This window comes from Phascolarctos cinereus, unplaced genomic scaffold, assembly GCF_003287225.1.
Source record: "Phascolarctos cinereus isolate Bilbo 61053 unplaced genomic scaffold, phaCin_HiC Scaffold_1;HRSCAF=81, whole genome shotgun sequence".
Lineage (NCBI taxonomy): Eukaryota > Metazoa > Chordata > Mammalia > Diprotodontia > Phascolarctidae > Phascolarctos > Phascolarctos cinereus.
In genome coordinates this window covers 275,807,468-275,826,678 of record NW_027555514.1, presented here as the reverse complement: position 1 = coordinate 275,826,678, position 19,211 = coordinate 275,807,468, and the positions used below count along the sequence as shown (strand labels likewise).

Below are 19,211 nucleotides of genomic sequence, written 5' to 3'. Positions count from 1 at the left end.
ACTCATTTGGTAAGTACTCATTTCATCAGTTGATAGATTTTGTAATTAATAATTTTGCTAGACAAATATATGGAATCCTTGGCCATAAATAGGAGGCCACAAGTCTTTTCCAATAGAAGGAATGCTAGACTTTCATGACAGGCTATCCATACGTATCTAAACTGGTTTTACACTCCACAAGTCTGAATTTGATTTTGTTATTCGGGGTTGTTTTACTGAAATTATATGTTGACAAATTAAACATTTGTGATTGTTCTTTAAATGCTGTATTGAGAACTTTCAATCTACTTTCCCACTTATCTAAAATTTTAGAAATCCTTTGTAATTCTGAGTGCTTTACTGTAGTTTTAATAATAGTAGCTAACTTGTATGTAGAGCTTCAAGGTTTGCAAAACACTTTACAGATATCTCATTTGAGTCTCATGACAACCCTAGGAAGAAGCTATTATCTCTGTCTTACAGATGAGGAAACTGAGGCTGAGAGAAATTAAGTGACTTACCTAGAGTCACACAGCCAGTAACACCTAAGGCCAGATTTGAACTCAGATCTTCTTGACTCCAAGTCCAGGACACAATTCACTGTACCATTATTTGCCTCTGATTTTCAGATTTTTAAGTGAATATGATTTGGGGGGGAAATGTGTCAGCTTCTTGTATATTTCGCATCTCTAGATCTCTTGTAATGCAGCATACCTTTTTTTAAATGAATAATTCCTTCCTTCTAGATTTCTGCTACAGTGTCTTGAGGATCTTGATGCCAATCTAAGAAAATTAAATTCTCGTTTGTTTGTAATTCGTGGCCAGCCAGCAGATGTGTTTCCTCGACTTTTCAAGGTATGTTTTAAAACTTTGGACAGACACATTAACATTCTCTACTCTCAGCTGTGAAAATGGTATACTCGGTGTGTATATTTTAGCCAAGGACAGAAGTTTGGGGAGTAGAAATTGAGTCGGTGCATCCTAACTCATGGGATTTTAGGCAACCTAATGCGGCTGCTTTACTTGACTCAAGAGAAAAGCAAGTCCCAGAGAAGCAGTGGATTTCGTTCACATCGACAGAGTTTGTTCCTATGAGGATTAGGATTACAACCCAGTATCCTGACTGTCCTCCTCTATGTGACCCCTTCCCTTTCGTATTGCCCCAATGACAATAGTAAGTCACATTTGCATAGTGCTTTATGGTTCATGAAAACGCTTTCCTCACAAAATCCTATGAAGTAAACAGTGCAGATTTTGTTATCCTCACTTGATAAATGATGAAACTGAGGTTCACAATTTTCAGCTTCTCTGGGATGTACCTCTTGATTCTCTTAATTTTCTTGTAACTTATTCTTATAAACTTCTTATCACTATTTACCCATTATTCTTATAACTATTTAGCCACCCATGACCTAGTCCTGGTCATGGACCCAGGTCGTTTTTCTGCTCCCAGGAGTGGGAGAGGGAGAGGAGTGACTTCTCTCACTGATGACAGAGCCATTGTTGTGTGTTAAACAGGGCCGGAAGAGCTTCCCTGTTTCTTGCTAAGTAAAATCGAAGATTCTAACTGAACTGGTAGTGGTTTTTCTCCTCTTCCCCTCCCACAATTCTACATCACTCCCGACCTTCTTCCATGGCCTTCTTGGAAGAATTCAGGCCCTGTTAGTCTGACCATGACTGCATCTGTTTATGAGCCCTGCTTTCTCTCAGTTACATTGAAGAGTTTCATGTAGAAAGCAAGTCAGAAACAGTTGTGTATACATACCCATGTATGTATCTGTGTATATGCATGGGCCAGTGTATGCAATAAAATTAGGAATAAAAAGCCGCCTATTTGAACTAAAACCAGACTTTAATTGGATTATTTTTGAATGTACTTTTTTTTTTCAAAAATATGATACATTTAATTGTTTTAAACTCTCAAACTACTATATCAAGTTAGGTAGATCCTGTCTACCAGTTTGTAAATTGGCTTACTTTCTGCTCATGGGTGTGTACACATACACACACACACACGCACACGCACACGCACACGCACACGCACACGCACACACACACACATGCACACCATTGTATTAAATTACCTAATAAGAAATTTTGATGTATTCTGTCTACAACAGTAGCACTAATTCTTTTTCTGACTACACGTTAGCAAATATAAATATGTAGTCGTAGATTTTTAGGCCCATGAGGCTTTTTTTTATCTCTGATTTGTGTGGTTTGATAATAATATGGCTTGACCATCCTTTGCCAGTTTACTACTGGCCCAGTAACAAAGGCTGTTATTCTCAGTGGTCTTTGTGTTACTTAAACGTCCAGAAGTTAGCTTTTCAATTTCAGACCATTTAATACTGCTCTGGAGGCTGCAGGTGTTCACCATGTTCCTACACAGTAGCGTCTTGCTAGAGGGCCTGTCTCTCTTTGGACTGAACCTCATTTTGCATCTGATCCTCTCTACACCCCATTTACGAAAAGGGCTGTGGCTTTCCCCCGAGTTTAGATTCTCCTGTTGTCATTTTAACACTTTGTACCCAAGTAATTTGTCACCTGGATCATCAAAACTAGTACCTGCATAAAAGAAAGCATAAAGGTAACACAGATGAGTAGAGCGCCTCTGGCCAAAACTACTTAAAACAAACTCTTGGTTTTCAATCATGAGAACCAAACAAAAATAAAGACATTGACTTCTGCCAACATTTCTTAAGTATGTCAGTGTCTGTGTGAAAACATACACTTAAAGAAGTGTAACCAACGTGAAGCACAGTGGTGGTGAGGAAGCTGAGGGCACGTGAGTACCGCTGCAGCAAGCTTAAGTGCCACATTTGTTAAGTGGAGAACATAGGACAGTGCCGTCCAAAGCGTACGCCTCTTCCCATTGGAGGAGCCAAAGCCGCCCCTCAAATAAACAGGAGCCACGGTGGAGAGGAAAACAAACCTTAAAAAAGCTAGGTGCTTGGCCCAGCTAAGCCTATCATCCCAAAGCACTTGTAGGTAAAACTGGAAAGAGAACAGCAAGTAGACCTGAAGAGGAACAGATCTGCTCGCATTGCTGTCGGAACCTCCTCATGTTGTCATTGACACTGGACCCACCACATTTGAACTCTGCGACGTCAGGACTGGCAGCACCACTACCACAGGAGGGAGTGATGACGGCACAGACATGGGGGGGGGCGGTCAGGGGAAGAGATGATGAGCTCCATTTTGGACATGTTGATTGTGAGATTCTAATGGGGCATTCGGGTGGAAACGTCCTGTAGGCACTAGGTGATGTGGGTTGTAGTTTGAAAAGGAGAGTAGATGTGGAAGTCCTCTACATAGAGGTGGTAATTAAGGAGTCCTTACTATAGATATAGATATAGATATAAAATATATACAAATAAAAAGATATGTTTATTATATATATATATATATAAATAAAATATATACACATTTTATATATATATTTTTTGCATATGTATATATGTAAAATCTCATTTGAACCCATGGCAATGATGAAATTGGGAAGAAGTATATAAATATAAATGAAATAAAAGGCAGAGGCTTAAAGGATATAGAATGGTTATAAATTTAGTTTTAGAGTTACAAGATAAGAAATCCCTCTTCTAACATTCTGGACAAATGGTTGCCCATGTTCTGCTTGGAGACCTCTAGGGAGACAGAACCGACTCCCTCCTGAGGCAGCGCATCCATCTTGGGGCGTCTCTGGCTATTGGGAACTTTTTGTGACATCAAACCTCAGTGTGCCTCTGCGGTGTCCAGCCTGTTCTAGGCCTCTGGGGCTAAGCACAATAAGCCTCTCCTTGTCTAAAACAGAATTCATCTCTTTGGTCTTCCCAACTTTCCTCTTGCAACCTTAGGGTCATCCCTACCTCCTCCATTGCCCTCACCACACATATCCAGTCTGAAATGAAAATGAATGGAGAAGAAAGCATTTACTGTGTGCCAAGCACTGTGCTGAGCTCCAGGAATAGCCAACAGAAGAGTCAGAGAGGCAACACAGAGAAGATTTCAGCTGCAGATCTGATGGAAGGTCCCCTGGCCCTTAGGGGCCACAGCAGAGCACCTTCACTGGAGCCACCAGACGAGACCCAGGACTTGGGTGGCAGGAACTTTGTGTAGCTGTGGCCACGGCATCTCGAGGAGCAGTTGCCAGGCTTCCTGTCCCCCGGGGCTGCTTCCCAGGGCAGCTTCTGGGTTCGGGGTCCTGGCCTGTCTCCAGCAGGGTCTAAGGGGAGATGACTTTCCTGACACATCCTCTCTCCTGTGTCCCCCTCAGGGTGCCATATTGCTTCAGCTTGGCTGGCTTGTTTCCCTGGGTGGGGGGGAGAGGTTGGGAGAGCTGGGCCGGAAGCAGGACCAGTGGTCTGGGTGTGTGTGGGGGGGGGCGCGCACTCCCAGGACCTTTGCTCTCCCTGCCCTCCAGTGGCAGTGGGTCAGTAGTTGTTGCTTATGATTGTTGCAATAAAATCTGTGATAAAGGGAATCTGAGACACAAAAGTCCCAGCACAATCTGTTTATTACCAAAGCCAGCGGTTGCTAATAATAGAAGTCAGTGGCCCTTCAGTGACCAGAGAAACACTTTATAATCAGAGCAGGTTTTTGTACAGTTTGGTGGTTACGTAATGATGCAAATGAAAGTGCGACAAGGCCTGTAAGAAGGGCCTTGCAGGGTGGGCGCACATCACACTGACTGAAGAAGAGGTCTCCAGAATCCATGGCAACGGGGAAAACAGAGTTGAGTAACACGCCCGGGGAAGTCCCATGCCAGACCCCACTCCATGCCAGGGAGACCCTGTGCTGGGCAAAGCTTTGCCGGCCCAGGGTGACTCGTTCCCCACCATCTGCCTTGTCTCGTACCCCAAGAGACAGGACCAGCTTGTAGCCTTGGAAATGTGGGTACCTCGATACTTACAAACTCTGCTGAGGCCTGCACAAGGAGACCCGAATCTCAGCCGCAGATGTTGGTTTCAGTGATTAACTACAGCTCTGATTGTTAACCAGTCAGTAATCTGGGAACGGAGTGACTAGTAATTCAGGAACCTCTCCAGGTCGGAGGCTGCAGAGCAGAGTCTGAGTCATGGCAGGAGTGAGCAAAGAAACCCCCTCCTCCTCTCGGCAGGTTTATGCTCCATGATGATGACAAAAGGGTGAACTGAAAAGATACAGAAATGGACAGGCGGAGGAGAACAGGAGTTTGTGAGTAAACGGGCTGTCCTTGTACCTTTGGCTCCCTGGGACTGAGGATGTGTCTAATGGACCTGCTTCCCATCTCCTGAAGGATCAGACCCTTTACTGAAGAAAACGTTTGTATTAATTTTATCTGTCCAGAAATTAAATGCTTTTTCAGGGTCAGAGATAGTGAGTTTCCTGTCACTGGAAATGTTCAGTTAGACACTGCGCAACCCCCTGTCGGGGACCTTGTAAGTGGGACTGGACAACTTGGGATGTCCCTTCAACTCTTACACATGTTGGATTCAGGGATATGTGTATGACAAATTCACACTCCAATCCTTTCAGTACATAAAATCCTCATTTCATGCTGGAGATCAGTGTTTGATACAAACCTTGTTGTAGAGTTATTTAAATTAAAGCATCAAATACATATGTTCAACCTCTAGGATAAATTGTTCTTGAATGGGACATGGCATCTCTTGCCTGTCCTGGGACACAGCTTCTGTTTCGCCTGCTTGTGGCCTTCTCCTGCCTCCTGTGGACGTCTTTTTTCAGCCAGCCCAGTTACTTCCTTGTATTCCTTGCGATAAAATGTTGCAAGAGATACTGTTGCCATGAGCAACGTTAACCCCACAGACGGTGTAATATATAATACTCATACTTACTACTTCTGTGAGTTCAGATCACCATATAAGCAGGAAATGTGAGCAATGGTTTTTAGAGACCTACAGAGGAATTCAAGGGAATGAATCAGTACAAAGTAATGGTGTTCAGAATGTGTCTTCACAGAAGGATCTTTCCTAGTCGTATTTCTTTTACTAGTGTAATGGAAACACTTCATTGAAATCTGTTTGCTTTGTCTGCATTCTTTTATTTTAGGAATGGAACATTGCTAAGCTCTCTATTGAATATGATTCTGAGCCCTTTGGGAAGGAACGAGATGCAGCCATTAAGAAACTGGCCAGTGAGGCAGGGGTGGAGGTCATCGTGCGGATCTCACACACTCTGTATGACCTCGACAAGTAAGTTCTGTGGCGGGATCCTAAAAACATGCCTTCACGTGGAGAGTAACCAGCAGTGTAGGACTGACCAAGTGAATGAGCGTGTAGTAAGGCACTGTGTGCACGTAAGCTCGAGTTAAACCTTCCTTGCTCATCCTGCACCTTTGCTCCCTCCATCCCCCTGCTTGGAATGCCCCGACACCTCCTCTCTGTCAGTCTCCTTCCCATCCAAAAAAGGCCATCATCAGGAGTGCAAGGTCAACTCTGGGAGTTTTCCTGTCGTGCAGCTGAACCAGTGACTGTACTGTTCATCTGTTGGGCCAAAGGGAAGTAACCAGCTGCCCCACGTAAGGCTGGCCTGCCATGGTGGGCACGTTTGCGTGCCTGTATCCGCAGCCACAGAGCAGGGCTCAGCCATTTCTTTCTGACTCACGGTGACCCCTCCTTCCTGTCCAGTCACAGTACTTGTCTGTACCTCATTGGACCCTTGTGTCTCATCGCCCTAATAAATGCAGGTGTCCAGTGAGGTGCAGACAGTACCTTGGGTCATACAGTGATACGTCCGCATCCCCTTACAGTGTTTAATGCAGTGCATGGCTGATAATAGTCAGTCAGCCAGTATTTCTTGAATTAATAAGTACAAAATAACATACCATGGTGTAGAAATCTTGTGATTCCTAGAGGTCTTTATAGATGAATTGGCATTCCTTTAGTTAGAGGTTCATTTTCACAAATTAATACTATAGATCGTTTCCCTTACCAGTCTACAGTTGGTGTACTTTATACTAAAGTAATTTGTTCAATAGCTTTGTAAAAATAATTATAGCAGAAAATAATTATGGTCTTCACCTACCAAATGTCTTCATTTGCATCTAGAATTCAAAATACCTTTGATAGCGAACTTCAAGTTTGTTTCCTAGGAGCGAGCTTTTACTCTTGGCTTCAACTCAGTCATGTCAGCAGAAAGATAGGGAATGTACTGAGCATTATTGAACCATTTTGTTTTCATCTCTTGCATGTGTAATTATGTATATATTTACAGTAAGGTAGATCGATCTTAGACCTTTCTAAGTATTACATTTAGGTTTGAGTCTGAACCATGAATGATGGTGAGATTAGCTGGCTACATGAGCTAGTATATATGGAAGCCCTTTACACATTCTAGTAGATTACAAAGAGACAGACAAATTTAAGTTTTATGTTTTTGGGGAAAAGTTATGGGGACCCAGATAGAATCAGAAGGGAGATTGCCCTTTCCTCACCCACCCCACATAGGCATCTCTGTCCTGAAGCATTCATTCTGTCTTGTGTGTCTGAGAGGGAGACAGACAGACAGAGAGACAGAGTGTGTGTGTGTGTGTGTGTGTGTGTGTGTGTGTGTGTGTGTGAAAGAGAGAGAAAGAATATCCCCTTTAGGTGTCATTACAAGGATTCTTATTAAGTACCACTAATGAGTTTCATTTTCCTACATCTGGCTGGAGATGTCCTATCTTTCATCTTAAGGGTTTTAAGATAGATTTGTTCTTTTTTTATACTAATACCAGACATTGTTTCCCCTCATACAACAGGATCATAGAATTGAATGGTGGACAACCACCTCTGACGTATAAGAGGTTCCAGACTCTCATCAGCAAAATGGAGCCGTTGGCGACACCAGTGGAGACGATAACGCCCGAGGCGATGCACAAGTGTGTCACTCCGCTCTCAGAGGAACATGACGAAAAATATGGCGTGCCCTCATTGGAAGAGCTAGGTATGTTGAAGCCGTTTCTGCCTCCGAGGTGAAGGACGTGGGGGCCACGCTGAGGCCTACGCAGTTGAGCAAGGCCAGTGTGGAGATTAGTTTTACGCGACTGTGTATTGGTTACAGAAGTTTTGTTTTCCTTCTCTTCTTTTTTCTGACAAAGGGTGCCTAGAGGAGATGAAAAGGGATGGAGCAGCAAAAGACAAGAAAGAAAAGAGGGTCATTAAGGCATCTTTTTTTTTTTTTAAAAGGCAGAGAACAAAATAAAGCACAGAGAAGCAGACACTTGGGAAGCTCTGAGTTGAACTTTTAAACTTAAAAGGAAAAGCCAGCTGTCCAGCCAGTTATTCAATACACATTTATTAAGCACCTACTGTGTGCCGGGCACTGTGCTAAGCACTGTCCAGGACAGAGAGTTGCAGCTTCTTGTACAATCCTCTTTCTCTTCTTCTTCACGTGTAGAAATTCCCATTGTATTGGGTGTTTGTGAAGTTTAGTAGAAAAATGTTAAAATAAGCAGTTCTAGGTGGAATTTAAGAGGTAGACTCCAAGTCCCAGCACCCAGCTGATGTCCTTCTGCCACCTCCCACGTGATCCCCTCTACTAAGGAAGGAAAATGAGAACTGCTAAATGACAATCGAAAACAAAAAAATTGGTCATTAGAGATGTCTGCATTGGCGTGCCTTGTGAAGACCGATCCAACCCTGCAGCTGTCTGAGGCAGGCCTCCAGGACGCGGCCATACCTAGTGTCTGTACCCGTGTTACTTCAGTGCTTTCTCTGTGCCAGACCTGAGGAGGCCCTCCAGGAACTCCTACGGGATGGGGAGCCCACACGGAAGCAGATGCAGATCAGCTGGCAGTCCTCTCAAAGGGAAGCTGCTGGCAGTAAGAGAAGCTGGGATAGGTCTCCTGTACGAGGTGGCATTTTAGCTGGGACTTGAAGGAGGCCAGGGAAGCCAGGAGGTGGAGAGGAGGAAGGAAAGCATTCCTGGTGCGGGGGACAGTCGGTGAATATCCCCGGAGTCAGGGCATGGAGGGTCTTGTAGCAGGAACAGTGAGGGGGCCCAGGTCACTGGATCACAGACTAGGGGGCAGGGAAGGTGCCAGAAGACTGGAAAAGGAAGGAGGTGACAGGGAATCAGTAAATTTTACTGGATACGGGTCAGACATGGACTTGAGGAGAATCAGGTGGTAAAGGAGGGAGTGATGTGGGAGAGATCTGAGGAAAGAGGCCAACAGGCTATTGCGGTCATGAGGAGGGGAAGGCCGGCACCTCGGGGGTGGTGAAAGCATCAGCTCATGTCTGTAGAATAGAAAAGACAGGATGTGGTGGCCGATTGGACGTGAGGTGAGGGGGGTGAGCGTTAGGGAGGACCAGAGGATGACACTGACGCAGCCGATGGTGGTGACCGTGACACTAATAGGAAAGCTGGGAAAAAAGGGGGGCCTCAGAAGGAAGGCCAGTGAGGCCAGCGTTGGACATAGTGAGTTTCTGTGGCTGCAGGACATCCGATTTGCATTGTCCACTAGGCTCGGCTGGAGATGAGAGGCTGGAGCTGAGGAGAGAGGTTGGGGCTGGCTAAGTAGATTTCAGAAACATCAACCTAGAAATGATCATTGAATCCATGGAAGCTCATGAGGTCACCAAGTGAAATAGCATATAGGGAGAAGATAAGAAAGGAGTCTTCAGCATTATTCAGCAGTTTCTTTTCATGAGTAAAGTGGAATCAGGAAGAATTCGAATCCCACATCTGACAGTATCCCTGTGACCACAGGGACATAATCTAAACCTCAGTTTCCCCAGATGTCAATAGAGACAATAATACCTGCTTTATTTATGTCACATGGTGGTTGTGAGAATCACATCATTTGTGTGCAAAGCATTTTTCAAACATTAAAGTGCTTTACAAAAGTCATTTTATTTATACTCATACGATTGCTGAGGTTAGGTCAGTCAATTATTTAACATTTGCTGAGCACCTATAATATGCCAGGCCCTGGGCTAAGTGCTTCCCTCTTGTCTCTGGCTATCTCCCTGGCTTCTGAAGCTGTCTTTTCTGTTTCCGTAGGTTTTGATACAGACGGCTTACCATCTGCGGTGTGGCCTGGTGGGGAGACCGAGGCCCTCACGCGCTTGGAGAGGCATTTGGAAAGAAAAGTACGATCATCTCTGCTCTCTTGCTAAACTGGCATTTTAAAAATGATTTCTCACCTTTCATTAAAAAAAAAGTAGGCAGGGGTATTGCAGGAACTGGGTGCCAGATCCCTCTAATTGGAGCAGAGAACCCTAAGACAGTCTGGACTCGACTGGGCAGAGCTGCACCTCGTTGAGCGCTAGGGCTTTTGATGCTTTGATCTCTGCTGCGCTGGTGTCCATCCCCTTCCCTGAGCTCTGGTTACTCGTGTGTGTGTGTCCTCATACACCCGCGATCCCCTTCCTGAAGGAGAGAGCTCATCTCTTTGACCTGTTGCTTTCTGTTTGGGGCATTGTGCCCGATGTGTGCCAAGTGACGTCCAGCGTCTGTGTGTCTGAAATGCCTTGTGCCTGCAGGGAGCCCATCTCCCTTGTCTTAACCATGACCTGTCAGACATGATAAAGACGGCCCCGCCCCTTGGGGCAGCTGTGCTTTTCCATGCATGGACCTCCCCGGTGGGGATGGCTGGAGCAGAGATGTCCCCCTCTTACCTGCGGTCATTCCTTCTAACACTTTGTCAAAGTGCAGCCTAGATAGTCATTATATGGAATAAGTTTATCCACTAAGAACATCTGTGTAAAAAAAAGTGATTTTGAACCCTCCTCTACATGTGGGAAAAACAACTAACTGGAATTCTTTGTGACTTTAGGCTTGGGTGGCAAACTTTGAAAGACCGAGGATGAACGCCAATTCTCTTCTGGCGAGCCCCACTGGCCTCAGTCCTTACCTGCGCTTCGGCTGTTTGTCCTGCCGTCTGTTCTACTTCAAGCTGACGGACCTTTACAAGAAGGTAGGACCCTTGCTGCGGGCGCCCAAGCGTAGCCGCCAGCCGCTCCTGACTGCCTGGCACTCTTGACGCTATGCTTTCTCCCATCAGGTGAAGAAGAACAGCTCGCCTCCCCTCTCTCTTTACGGGCAGCTCTTGTGGCGGGAATTCTTCTACACGGCTGCTACAAACAACCCCCGCTTTGATAAAATGGAAGGGAACCCCATCTGTGTTCAGATTCCCTGGGACAGAAACCCCGAGGCGCTAGCCAAGTGGGCCGAAGGCAGGACAGGCTTCCCGTGGATCGACGCCATCATGACCCAGTTGCGCCAGGAGGGCTGGATCCACCATTTGGCCAGACACGCGGTCGCCTGCTTCCTGACCCGTGGGGACCTGTGGATCAGCTGGGAGGAAGGCATGAAGGTGGGCAGCGTCCTAGTAAACTCCCCATTGCCCAGTGGAGGCCGCTTGCTTGAGGTCGCTGCCCTGGTGAGGCAGGAGAACACCGGGCCCTGACTCTGTGCCCGGCAGACCGTCGGACCTTGGAGAAGGGATGTCCCTCTCTGAGCCTTAGTGTCTTCTCCTATAAAGTGAGGGAGATGGTGAGTTGACCTTAGGGTCCTTTGTGTGCAGAGATGCTGAGAATCTATGGTGATTCAGAATCGTAGAAACTCAAGTCAGTGAGCATTGATTAAGTACCTACTGTGTGCGAGACACCGTGCTAAGCCCTGGGGATGCAAAGAAAGGCAGAAGCACAGTCCCTGCCCTAAAGGAGCTCACAGTCTAATGGGGGGAATGATGTGCAAACAGCTGTACGCACAAAAGCTATTTACAGAAAGGGACAGCACTAACATTATGACAGTCAGGACAGGCTTCTTGTACGAGGTGGCAAGGAGGGGGAGAAAAGGAGGGAGAGCCTCCCAGGCACGGGGGGGGGACATGTGCCAGGAAAACCCCCAATGTCAGGAGATGGACTGTCGTGCTCCAGGAACACCCAGGAGGCCTATGTGACTAGACCCCGCGGCGGGGCAGGGCAGAGAGAGAGAGTGAGTGAGTGTGTGTGTGTGTGTGTGGAGGAGGGGGGTGGTCAGGGTAAGAACACTGGAAAGGCAGGATGGAGCTAGGTTACAGAGGCTGTAAAAGCCCAGCAGAGTATTTTCTGTTGATCCTGGAGGTCATGGGAGCCACTGATGTCTTTTACATGGGGGGAGCATGGTCAGACCTAATTTTAGAGAGCTCAGTTTCCTGACCATTGGTGCAGAATGCACTGGAGGGGGAGAGACCCCCCAGCAGCTACTGTGCTGGTCTGGGCTTGAGGTGATGAGGGCCTGCACCGAGCGTGGGGCTGAGAGATGCTGAGAAGGGAGAAGGAACAAGCCTTGGGGACATATTGGGGCGTGAGCTGGAGTGAGGAGTCAGGCATTTTAGTCCAAGTCCCCTGTGAAGAGTTGTCCCCTCTCCAGCCTCCCTGAGGAGTGGCCAGCCAACTGGGGTGGGGGTGGGGGGTGAGTTCCCTCCTTCTGGGCCGTCAGACATGGCCTGGGCCTGGGGTAGAGCCTCTGCTTTGGAGAACCCCTTCCGTGTACTCTCCAGTCTCAGGCTCTCAGCTGCCGCCTTCCAAAGCGCAGTGAACGGTGGGCTCATGTTATGAAAGTGCCCAGTCCTAGAAATCTAGAACCTTTGAGTTGACAGGAGCCTCCCAGGTCATCTGGTCAGGACTGGCCGCAAGGAGCCTGTGCAGCTGCGAGGACGTCACTAGCACACAAGGAAGCCCGTTCCTCCTCAGGGACAGCCCTTCATGTGCCCCACTCTTCCTTGTGATCGCTGTTCCATGTGATAGCCCCGGGGCATTTAAAGACAGACGTGCTGTGCCCCTGGCATTTACACCCCCAGATCCAGCCTAGTGTCGCTCCTCATTCAACTGGTGGGCCTGGAAAACCCCACGTGTTACTGTTCAGCTTGGCTTCAGTCCCAAGCACAAGACTTTGAAATGTAAGTGGGTTAAAGTGCGTGCTGCTTGTTTTGGAGCCTTGTTCAGACCTGCTGGGATCTCTCAGATCCCCATCCCATCGTGTCTCATGCCTTAGTTATTCTTCTCAGTGTCTCATCACTGGAAAATCTGATAAGCACTGGGCCTAGGCCACTCTGGCCAAGCTAGTGATGAAAACGTTTAGCTTAGCGGGCCCGGGCCTAGCCTGATGTCATTCCTATTAGCATGAGGTGATACTTGGACAGCACTGAGCATGGCGCCTGGCAGAGAGAAAGCTGCCTGGTAGTGCCCTGCTGGCGCTGTTCTTAGCCAGTACTACTTATTTTTAATAATAACAATTCACAAAGATAGAACCGCAGCATTTATGGAGTAATTTCTTTATACCAACCCTGTGAGGTAGGTTAGGGTTTATTCATCCTCATTTTACAGATGAGGAGACTGAGGCTCCAAAAAAAGCGAAGTACCTTGTTCACCCACAGCTGGGAGGGGTCTCCTCAGCCCCACTGTGGTCGTGTCCTGTCCTCCAGCCCGAATTCTCCCTCTTGTTCCTACGGATGCCCCAAGAAACTCTGCCCTGTGCCTCCCGGTCAGGCATGTGGACAGCCTACTCCACAAAGGAAATCAGATTTGTTTGGCGAGACCGCAGCAAGTGTTGAGGGCTAGGCAGATAACAACAGTGACAACAAACTTTGTTAAGGACTGTTCTGCAATAAAGGGAAGTGTGGGTGTGGGTATGTGTGTGTATGTGTATGTGTGTGTATGTGTATGTGTGTATATGTATGTGTGTGTATGTGTATGTGAGTGTGTGTATGTGTGAGTGTGTGTGTATGTGAGTGTGTGTGTGTGTGTGTGTGTGTGTGTATGTGAGTGTGTGTGTATATGGTGTGGGCGGGTATGTGTGCATGTGTATGACAGAGAGAGAGAGAAAGAGGATGTGTGTGTGTGGTGGGGAGAAGGGGAAGGAGAGGGCAGAGTCAGAAGGGTGAGGGGAGGCCCAGAGGAGGATCCCGTGCTTTTCCGTGTATCTGAAAAGGGCAGAGCTCCTGAAGGTCCTGTGAGTGGACACGTTCCTGTTGTGTAGAGACAGCACCTGCTTCTGGCTGTCCATACGAAAGTGCACATGGCTGTACCCGACGGGGAAGCAACAGAGAGGAGCAGACAGGGGAGGGGGGGCTCAGAGGTGGGCAGGAGTGAGGAGGGGTCAGTCCTTGGACAGGGGGCAGAGAACCCCATTACTCCTATGACCGTTCTAAACAATTGTAAAATCCTCTACCTCATGGCAGCTTCTGTCTCCTGAGATCATGGAGGCAGCTGGTGACTGGGCCCTGGTGCATTACAGTTCCCTGGGGAGGCCTGTTTTGTTGGTAAGACCCTCGCTCTGGACCGCTCCCCCTCCATTTAATCAGGGCTCGGCCCCCTCGCTCCGTCCCAAGAACAGAGAAGGGCGCCTGGCTTCAGAGCATTCCTTCCTCCTGGCGCACACAGCCGGTGGGGGCCCGCTTAACAGGCTGCTGTTGTTTCCAAAGGTCTTTGAAGAGCTGCTGCTGGATGCTGACTGGAGCATCAATGCAGGGAGCTGGATGTGGCTGTCCTGCAGCTCTTTCTTCCAGCAGTTTTTCCACTGCTATTGTCCTGTTGGTTTTGGTAGGAGAACTGATCCCAATGGAGACTACATCAGGTAAGCAGCAGAGAGGGCCTGCCTCGCTGGGGTAACTGGCTGAGTAGGCGGCTGAGCAAGGGGGAGCAGACGTGGCCCCGGCCTCGTGGGAGGTGGAGTCTCCACGCCTTCCGTTCATATTTCCTCTCTCCTTCAACCTTACCATAGACGCTATCTTCCCGTCCTGAGAGGCTTCCCTGCAAAATACATCTATGATCCCTGGAATGCCCCGGAAGGTGTCCAGAAGGTGGCAAAGTGCCTGATCGGCGTGAACTACCCTAAACCGATGGTAAACCATGCTGAGGCCAGCCGTCTGAACATCGAGAGAATGAAGCAGATCTATCAGCAGCTCTCGCGATACCGAGGACTGGGTATGACTACGGTCGTCTGGGAACAGCTGTGTGTTTGCCCCACCTCGGATCTCTGTCATATTTTAAAAGGGAATCCTTCCCCTTCCCCTTCCCCTATCCCCTACAGGCCTTCTTGCTTCTGTGCCCTCCAACCCGAATGGAAACGGGGGCCTCTTGGGCTACGCCCCTGGAGAAAGCATTCCTGCTTGTAGCAGCAGCGGCGGAGGTAGGTCCTCTCCAGAAACCCCACCTCTTCCGGAAGGCTTGCCGGTCACAAGGCTCTGTGCAGAAAAGCCGCCTTGAAAGGGAGAGTCTGAGGGCTAAGAACAACTTTTCTCATGCCGGGACCACCCCAGGTCCCTCACTCTTAGGAAGAGACGCGTGGGCTCTGTACCTGGTGGCCGTGCCCAGTAACTGTTACTGGGCATCGATGGAATTTGTGGGAATGACCTTATGTGGGTTAGCTTGGGTTGGAGGAGATGATATTGCAGATGGAAGGTGGAAAGCATTTCCACGATGTAAGATATCATGTATTCTATTTGATGTACTGAGTGAAAACCAAACCTGTTTGGAATGTCATTAACCTCTCTAAAATGTCCATACCACCCAGCTAAGGACAGCTGGTGACTGACAGAGAAGTTAGAATGTTAAGCTTTGTTGTCTATAGTATCAAGACAGATAGTAAATACAGGATTTTTTAGTTTTCCAAACAAACATTCAGTGCTGTGACAGTAGAATGGTAGATGCTCTTTAAAAACCTGGATGTTCCTATAAGAATCTGGCATTTTGGTCCCCAGGAGCCCCAGCGGGTGCCAGCGATGGTCAGATCCTTCAGGCCTGTGCGCTCCCGGAGCCCCCGACAGGAGCCAGCGGCAGTCAGCAAGCAGGTATTTCGGTTGACACCTTTGAACAGTTTGCACATTTCCTGACCTCCACCCAGGGCAGGGGCTCTTGGAAGCCCACACCAGAGTGCCCTGAGTAGGCGGGGGAGGGCTGATCAGCCAGCAAGGAAGAGGACCCCTCTAGGGAGGGTGAGTGGGACCCAGGTGCCAAGTGCGGGGCGTCGTCAGTGCGGGGTCTTCCTTAGGCTCTCCCATGGAGCCCTCCTTTATCAGAAGGAAGGAGAACAGAGCAGAAGGGCTGGCTGGTGAGGAGGCCAGCTCTCACGAAGGCTGATCAGCAGTTCTCATGTTGTTTTACTCACGTTATCGTGGTCACTGTGTGTGTCCTGGTGTCGCCTATGCTTCCTTCCTTCTGTATCACTTCAGTCATTACGGTCTGGACACAGTTCTCTGAAGTCCTCCTTTCACTCTTTCACGCAGTGCAAAAACGTGCAGTTGTTTGGCCAGGCTTCTAGTGCTTTATAAATATCGCAGCAGAAAGGAGACCTCTTCGGCTGCCTTGGCGCTCCTCTGCGTGCACGCCTGCTGACGAGCGCTGGGGCTGCTGAGCCTCCTCTGTGGCCTGCGCGCCCCGAGAGGCTGTGAGGAGGAACCTCGTAGGTTGGCATTTCCTTGGCATTTCCCATACAGCTCATAGCAGTCTGGATTTCTTTTGAAAGTTGTTTATGTGCATCCCTTAACTTCTCCATCAGCCGATAGCTCCGGGCCGCAGATAGATGTGTCGGCTCACTGTGTTCTTGGGTATCAGACATTTGATGGGACATTTTTTCCCCAACAGATGCTTGCATTGGGTTTGTTCATGCACAACCGATCAAATTCAGATGTTCTGTTTTTTATCTTCTCTTCTGTCCCTTGTTAGATGATGAATTTTCCTACCGGGCAGATCTTTGGAAAGATTTTCAGCATTCTTTCTTAGATTTTAATTGACGGGGAATAATCCCAGCCCCCATCCCATGCATTAAATTTGCACAGTTTGCAGATGTTTCATTACTATGCATTTTCTTCTTTTCCTGAGTGGAGGAGGAATGTGTAATACATTGGGTGTTTTAAGGCACCCTTGTGCCAAAACATCATGGGATGCCTTTTAGCTCAGAACCTTTTCAGAAGTGAAGTATGTGTGGAAAACATTTATTGTCAGTGTTGGCTAGAGTAAGCTGTTTGCCCATACACGCAAAACTAAGAGAATTGCTTTTTTCAGACAAATAACCAGAATTTTTGTAGAGAGAGCAATGTGAATATTCTTATATATGCTTATCTAAAGAAATGGAATATGTCAAGAAAACTTTCAAAACTTTTACTGAAATCAAAAGAGTATTTTCTGGATTGCAGAAGAAAATTAGGTTAAATTGAGGGAGAGAGTGACAGGAGGTGTGTTTATACATTCATCACTCATAATTGAATGAAAGCTGTTGCCTTATGGCCTCCCAAGCATCTGTATTTCTCCTTTCTGTTATTCATTGTTTAAATCTTGTGCAGATGAGATTTGTGCATAATGCTTCTCGGGTTGGACGCTGGTCATGGGCTGAATTGGAATGTTTCCAACATTTGATTAAATAAATTTTTGTTCATTTGGATTTTAATTCTTCCTCATAAGGAACCTGATAGCTGGGGGAGTTAAGTGAGTCCGTTAGCTCAAGTAATGTCTCTTGTTTTTCAAATACAACTAGGTTACTCTCAGGGGAGTGGGATTTCACATTATTCTCGTGAAGATAGTCAGCAGGCTTACATGTTAAAGCCAGGTAAGAAGCAAGCAGAATAAACATAATGTTCTCTTTGCCTTTTTTGTCCTAAATTTACATCTCTAAATGTATAGGAAGGAGCTCCCTCGGTGGCGGGAAGCGGCATAGGCCAGAGGAGGAGACCCAGGGTGTTGGCCCCAAAATGCAGCGACAGAGTGTGAACTAGGCGACTGTGCCCAAGAGCCTTGTCCCTTTTCCTGGTGTGATATGGAAAAATGAAAGAGAGACAGACTTGTGACATGACCGGGCCTCCAAGAATGGGCAGAGTTAAGACTAAATCATCAACTTGGAGATGATGCAGGCTGGTCTGTAGTGGACGAATCAGTGAACTTGCAGGTTCTAATTTTCTGGCAGAAATAAATGTGTACAAACAATGACCAAACCATCCCATTTCCCTGACTGTGTAAGAACAGGGCAGGGCTGCTAGCTGTAGGTGGTTATCATAGGCTTCCTTCTGGAAGCCCTTCCCTTAACTTAGTTTTTTCCAGATTCTTTCATTTATTCTGCCACTTAAAAAGCAGAGATCCTTTCAAGTTTGGAAATGACTGGGGGCGGGGAAGGAGGGGGTGGTTCTGGCCTTTCTCTGAAGCGGCCGAGGCAGTCATCCCCCAGCTCCCGTCCTAAGGCCGCCTTCCCCCATGCCTTTCTTCTCTGAGGCCCCAAGGGGACTTCGAGGGACTCGGTGAAATGGGCTTCTTGTAGCCGACGTGTATTTAATTGCTTATGATTGGAGTTAGCTTCCAAGGTGCATGGTGACTCCCTCACTTGACCTTGGTCTGTAAGACAAAAAGCCTTCTTTGCTTTCTCCTGGCCCCTGTGACAGTGACTGGCTGCTCGCCTCCTCAGTGGATCTCATCCCTTGTATTTGCTGAGTGGCAGTTCCTTGAGCCTCTCTATTCTAGGCGAGCTTTCCACATGTCCATGGTGTCTTTATCCAGCTGGATTTGTAAGGCCCTTGAGGGAAGGCGCGATCGCTCGGGTGTCAGAGGAGCTGCAGCTGAATGAATGGTGTAGGTGAGCGGGAAATATGGGTATCTGTGGTGGATTTCTTGTAATCAACACTTTTGTTCTGTGGTTTTTCCCCCTTCATTCAGTAAGAAATGCTATTGCAGTTGAAATTGGAGTCTAAAGGAATATACTCTTTCAATAAATTATTTCAAAATGTTCTTTATTGACAGAAACCAGTTACATTTTTGAGATGCATTCTTTCTAATGGCATTTCTATGGTTTTTAACTTTTTATTGAATTTCACAAAGGACAAATGGTAATTTGTATATAGAGTACTTGGTAACAGATTTGTTTAATGTAAATAGAAATATTCATGATTAGTGCTAGACTTCTCAATATATTTTTGATAATCTTTCATGTATGGAAAAAGTAAAAGTTGTAACTGATACAAAATTGAGAGTTTCCAGCCGACATGAGGGAAACATGGAGGTGTTCAGACTTTCTGAAAAGATTTTGTTAATGTTTTGAGGCACAGTTTTCTTGACCTCGCTGTACGATCCAACTTTGCATACTTTGATAATATCAAGTTTAGAAAATGTATGTAATCGTAGTTGTTGGGGAGAGTGCTCCCAGAAATAGCCATGTGTATTTGAAAGCTTCGTGGGCTCTGGTGTGTGTCCACACATCGTTTCCACGTCCCTTTTCCTTATATCTCTATTTTTGTTTACTGCTCAAGTGGCCTTGTCAATAAAGTGTAAATACAGAGA

General features: G+C 47.0%; 1 protein-coding gene across 2 annotated transcripts in view; it reads left to right on the top strand.

Annotated features, from left to right (window-relative positions):
- Positions 1-19,211, top strand: part of CRY1 (cryptochrome circadian regulator 1) — a 52,345-nt gene extending 33,134 nt beyond the window's left edge. The window contains exons 2-13 of one of the 2 annotated variants that reach the window (XM_020982438.2): positions 726-834; positions 6,031-6,173; positions 7,721-7,905; positions 9,967-10,055; positions 10,742-10,882; positions 10,970-11,281; positions 14,375-14,526; positions 14,674-14,876; positions 14,983-15,081; positions 15,653-15,742; positions 17,425-17,496; positions 17,571-19,211. In XM_020982438.2, the coding sequence (XP_020838097.1) occupies positions 726-834; positions 6,031-6,173; positions 7,721-7,905; positions 9,967-10,055; positions 10,742-10,882; positions 10,970-11,281; positions 14,375-14,526; positions 14,674-14,876; positions 14,983-15,081; positions 15,653-15,742; positions 17,425-17,496; positions 17,571-17,662 (1,687 nt within the window). In that variant the 3' untranslated portion in view covers positions 17,663-19,211. The remainder of the gene's footprint in view (positions 1-725; positions 835-6,030; positions 6,174-7,720; positions 7,906-9,966; positions 10,056-10,741; positions 10,883-10,969; positions 11,282-14,374; positions 14,527-14,673; positions 14,877-14,982; positions 15,082-15,652; positions 15,743-17,424; positions 17,497-17,570) is intronic. The other variant, XM_020982439.2, reaches the window with a different exon arrangement.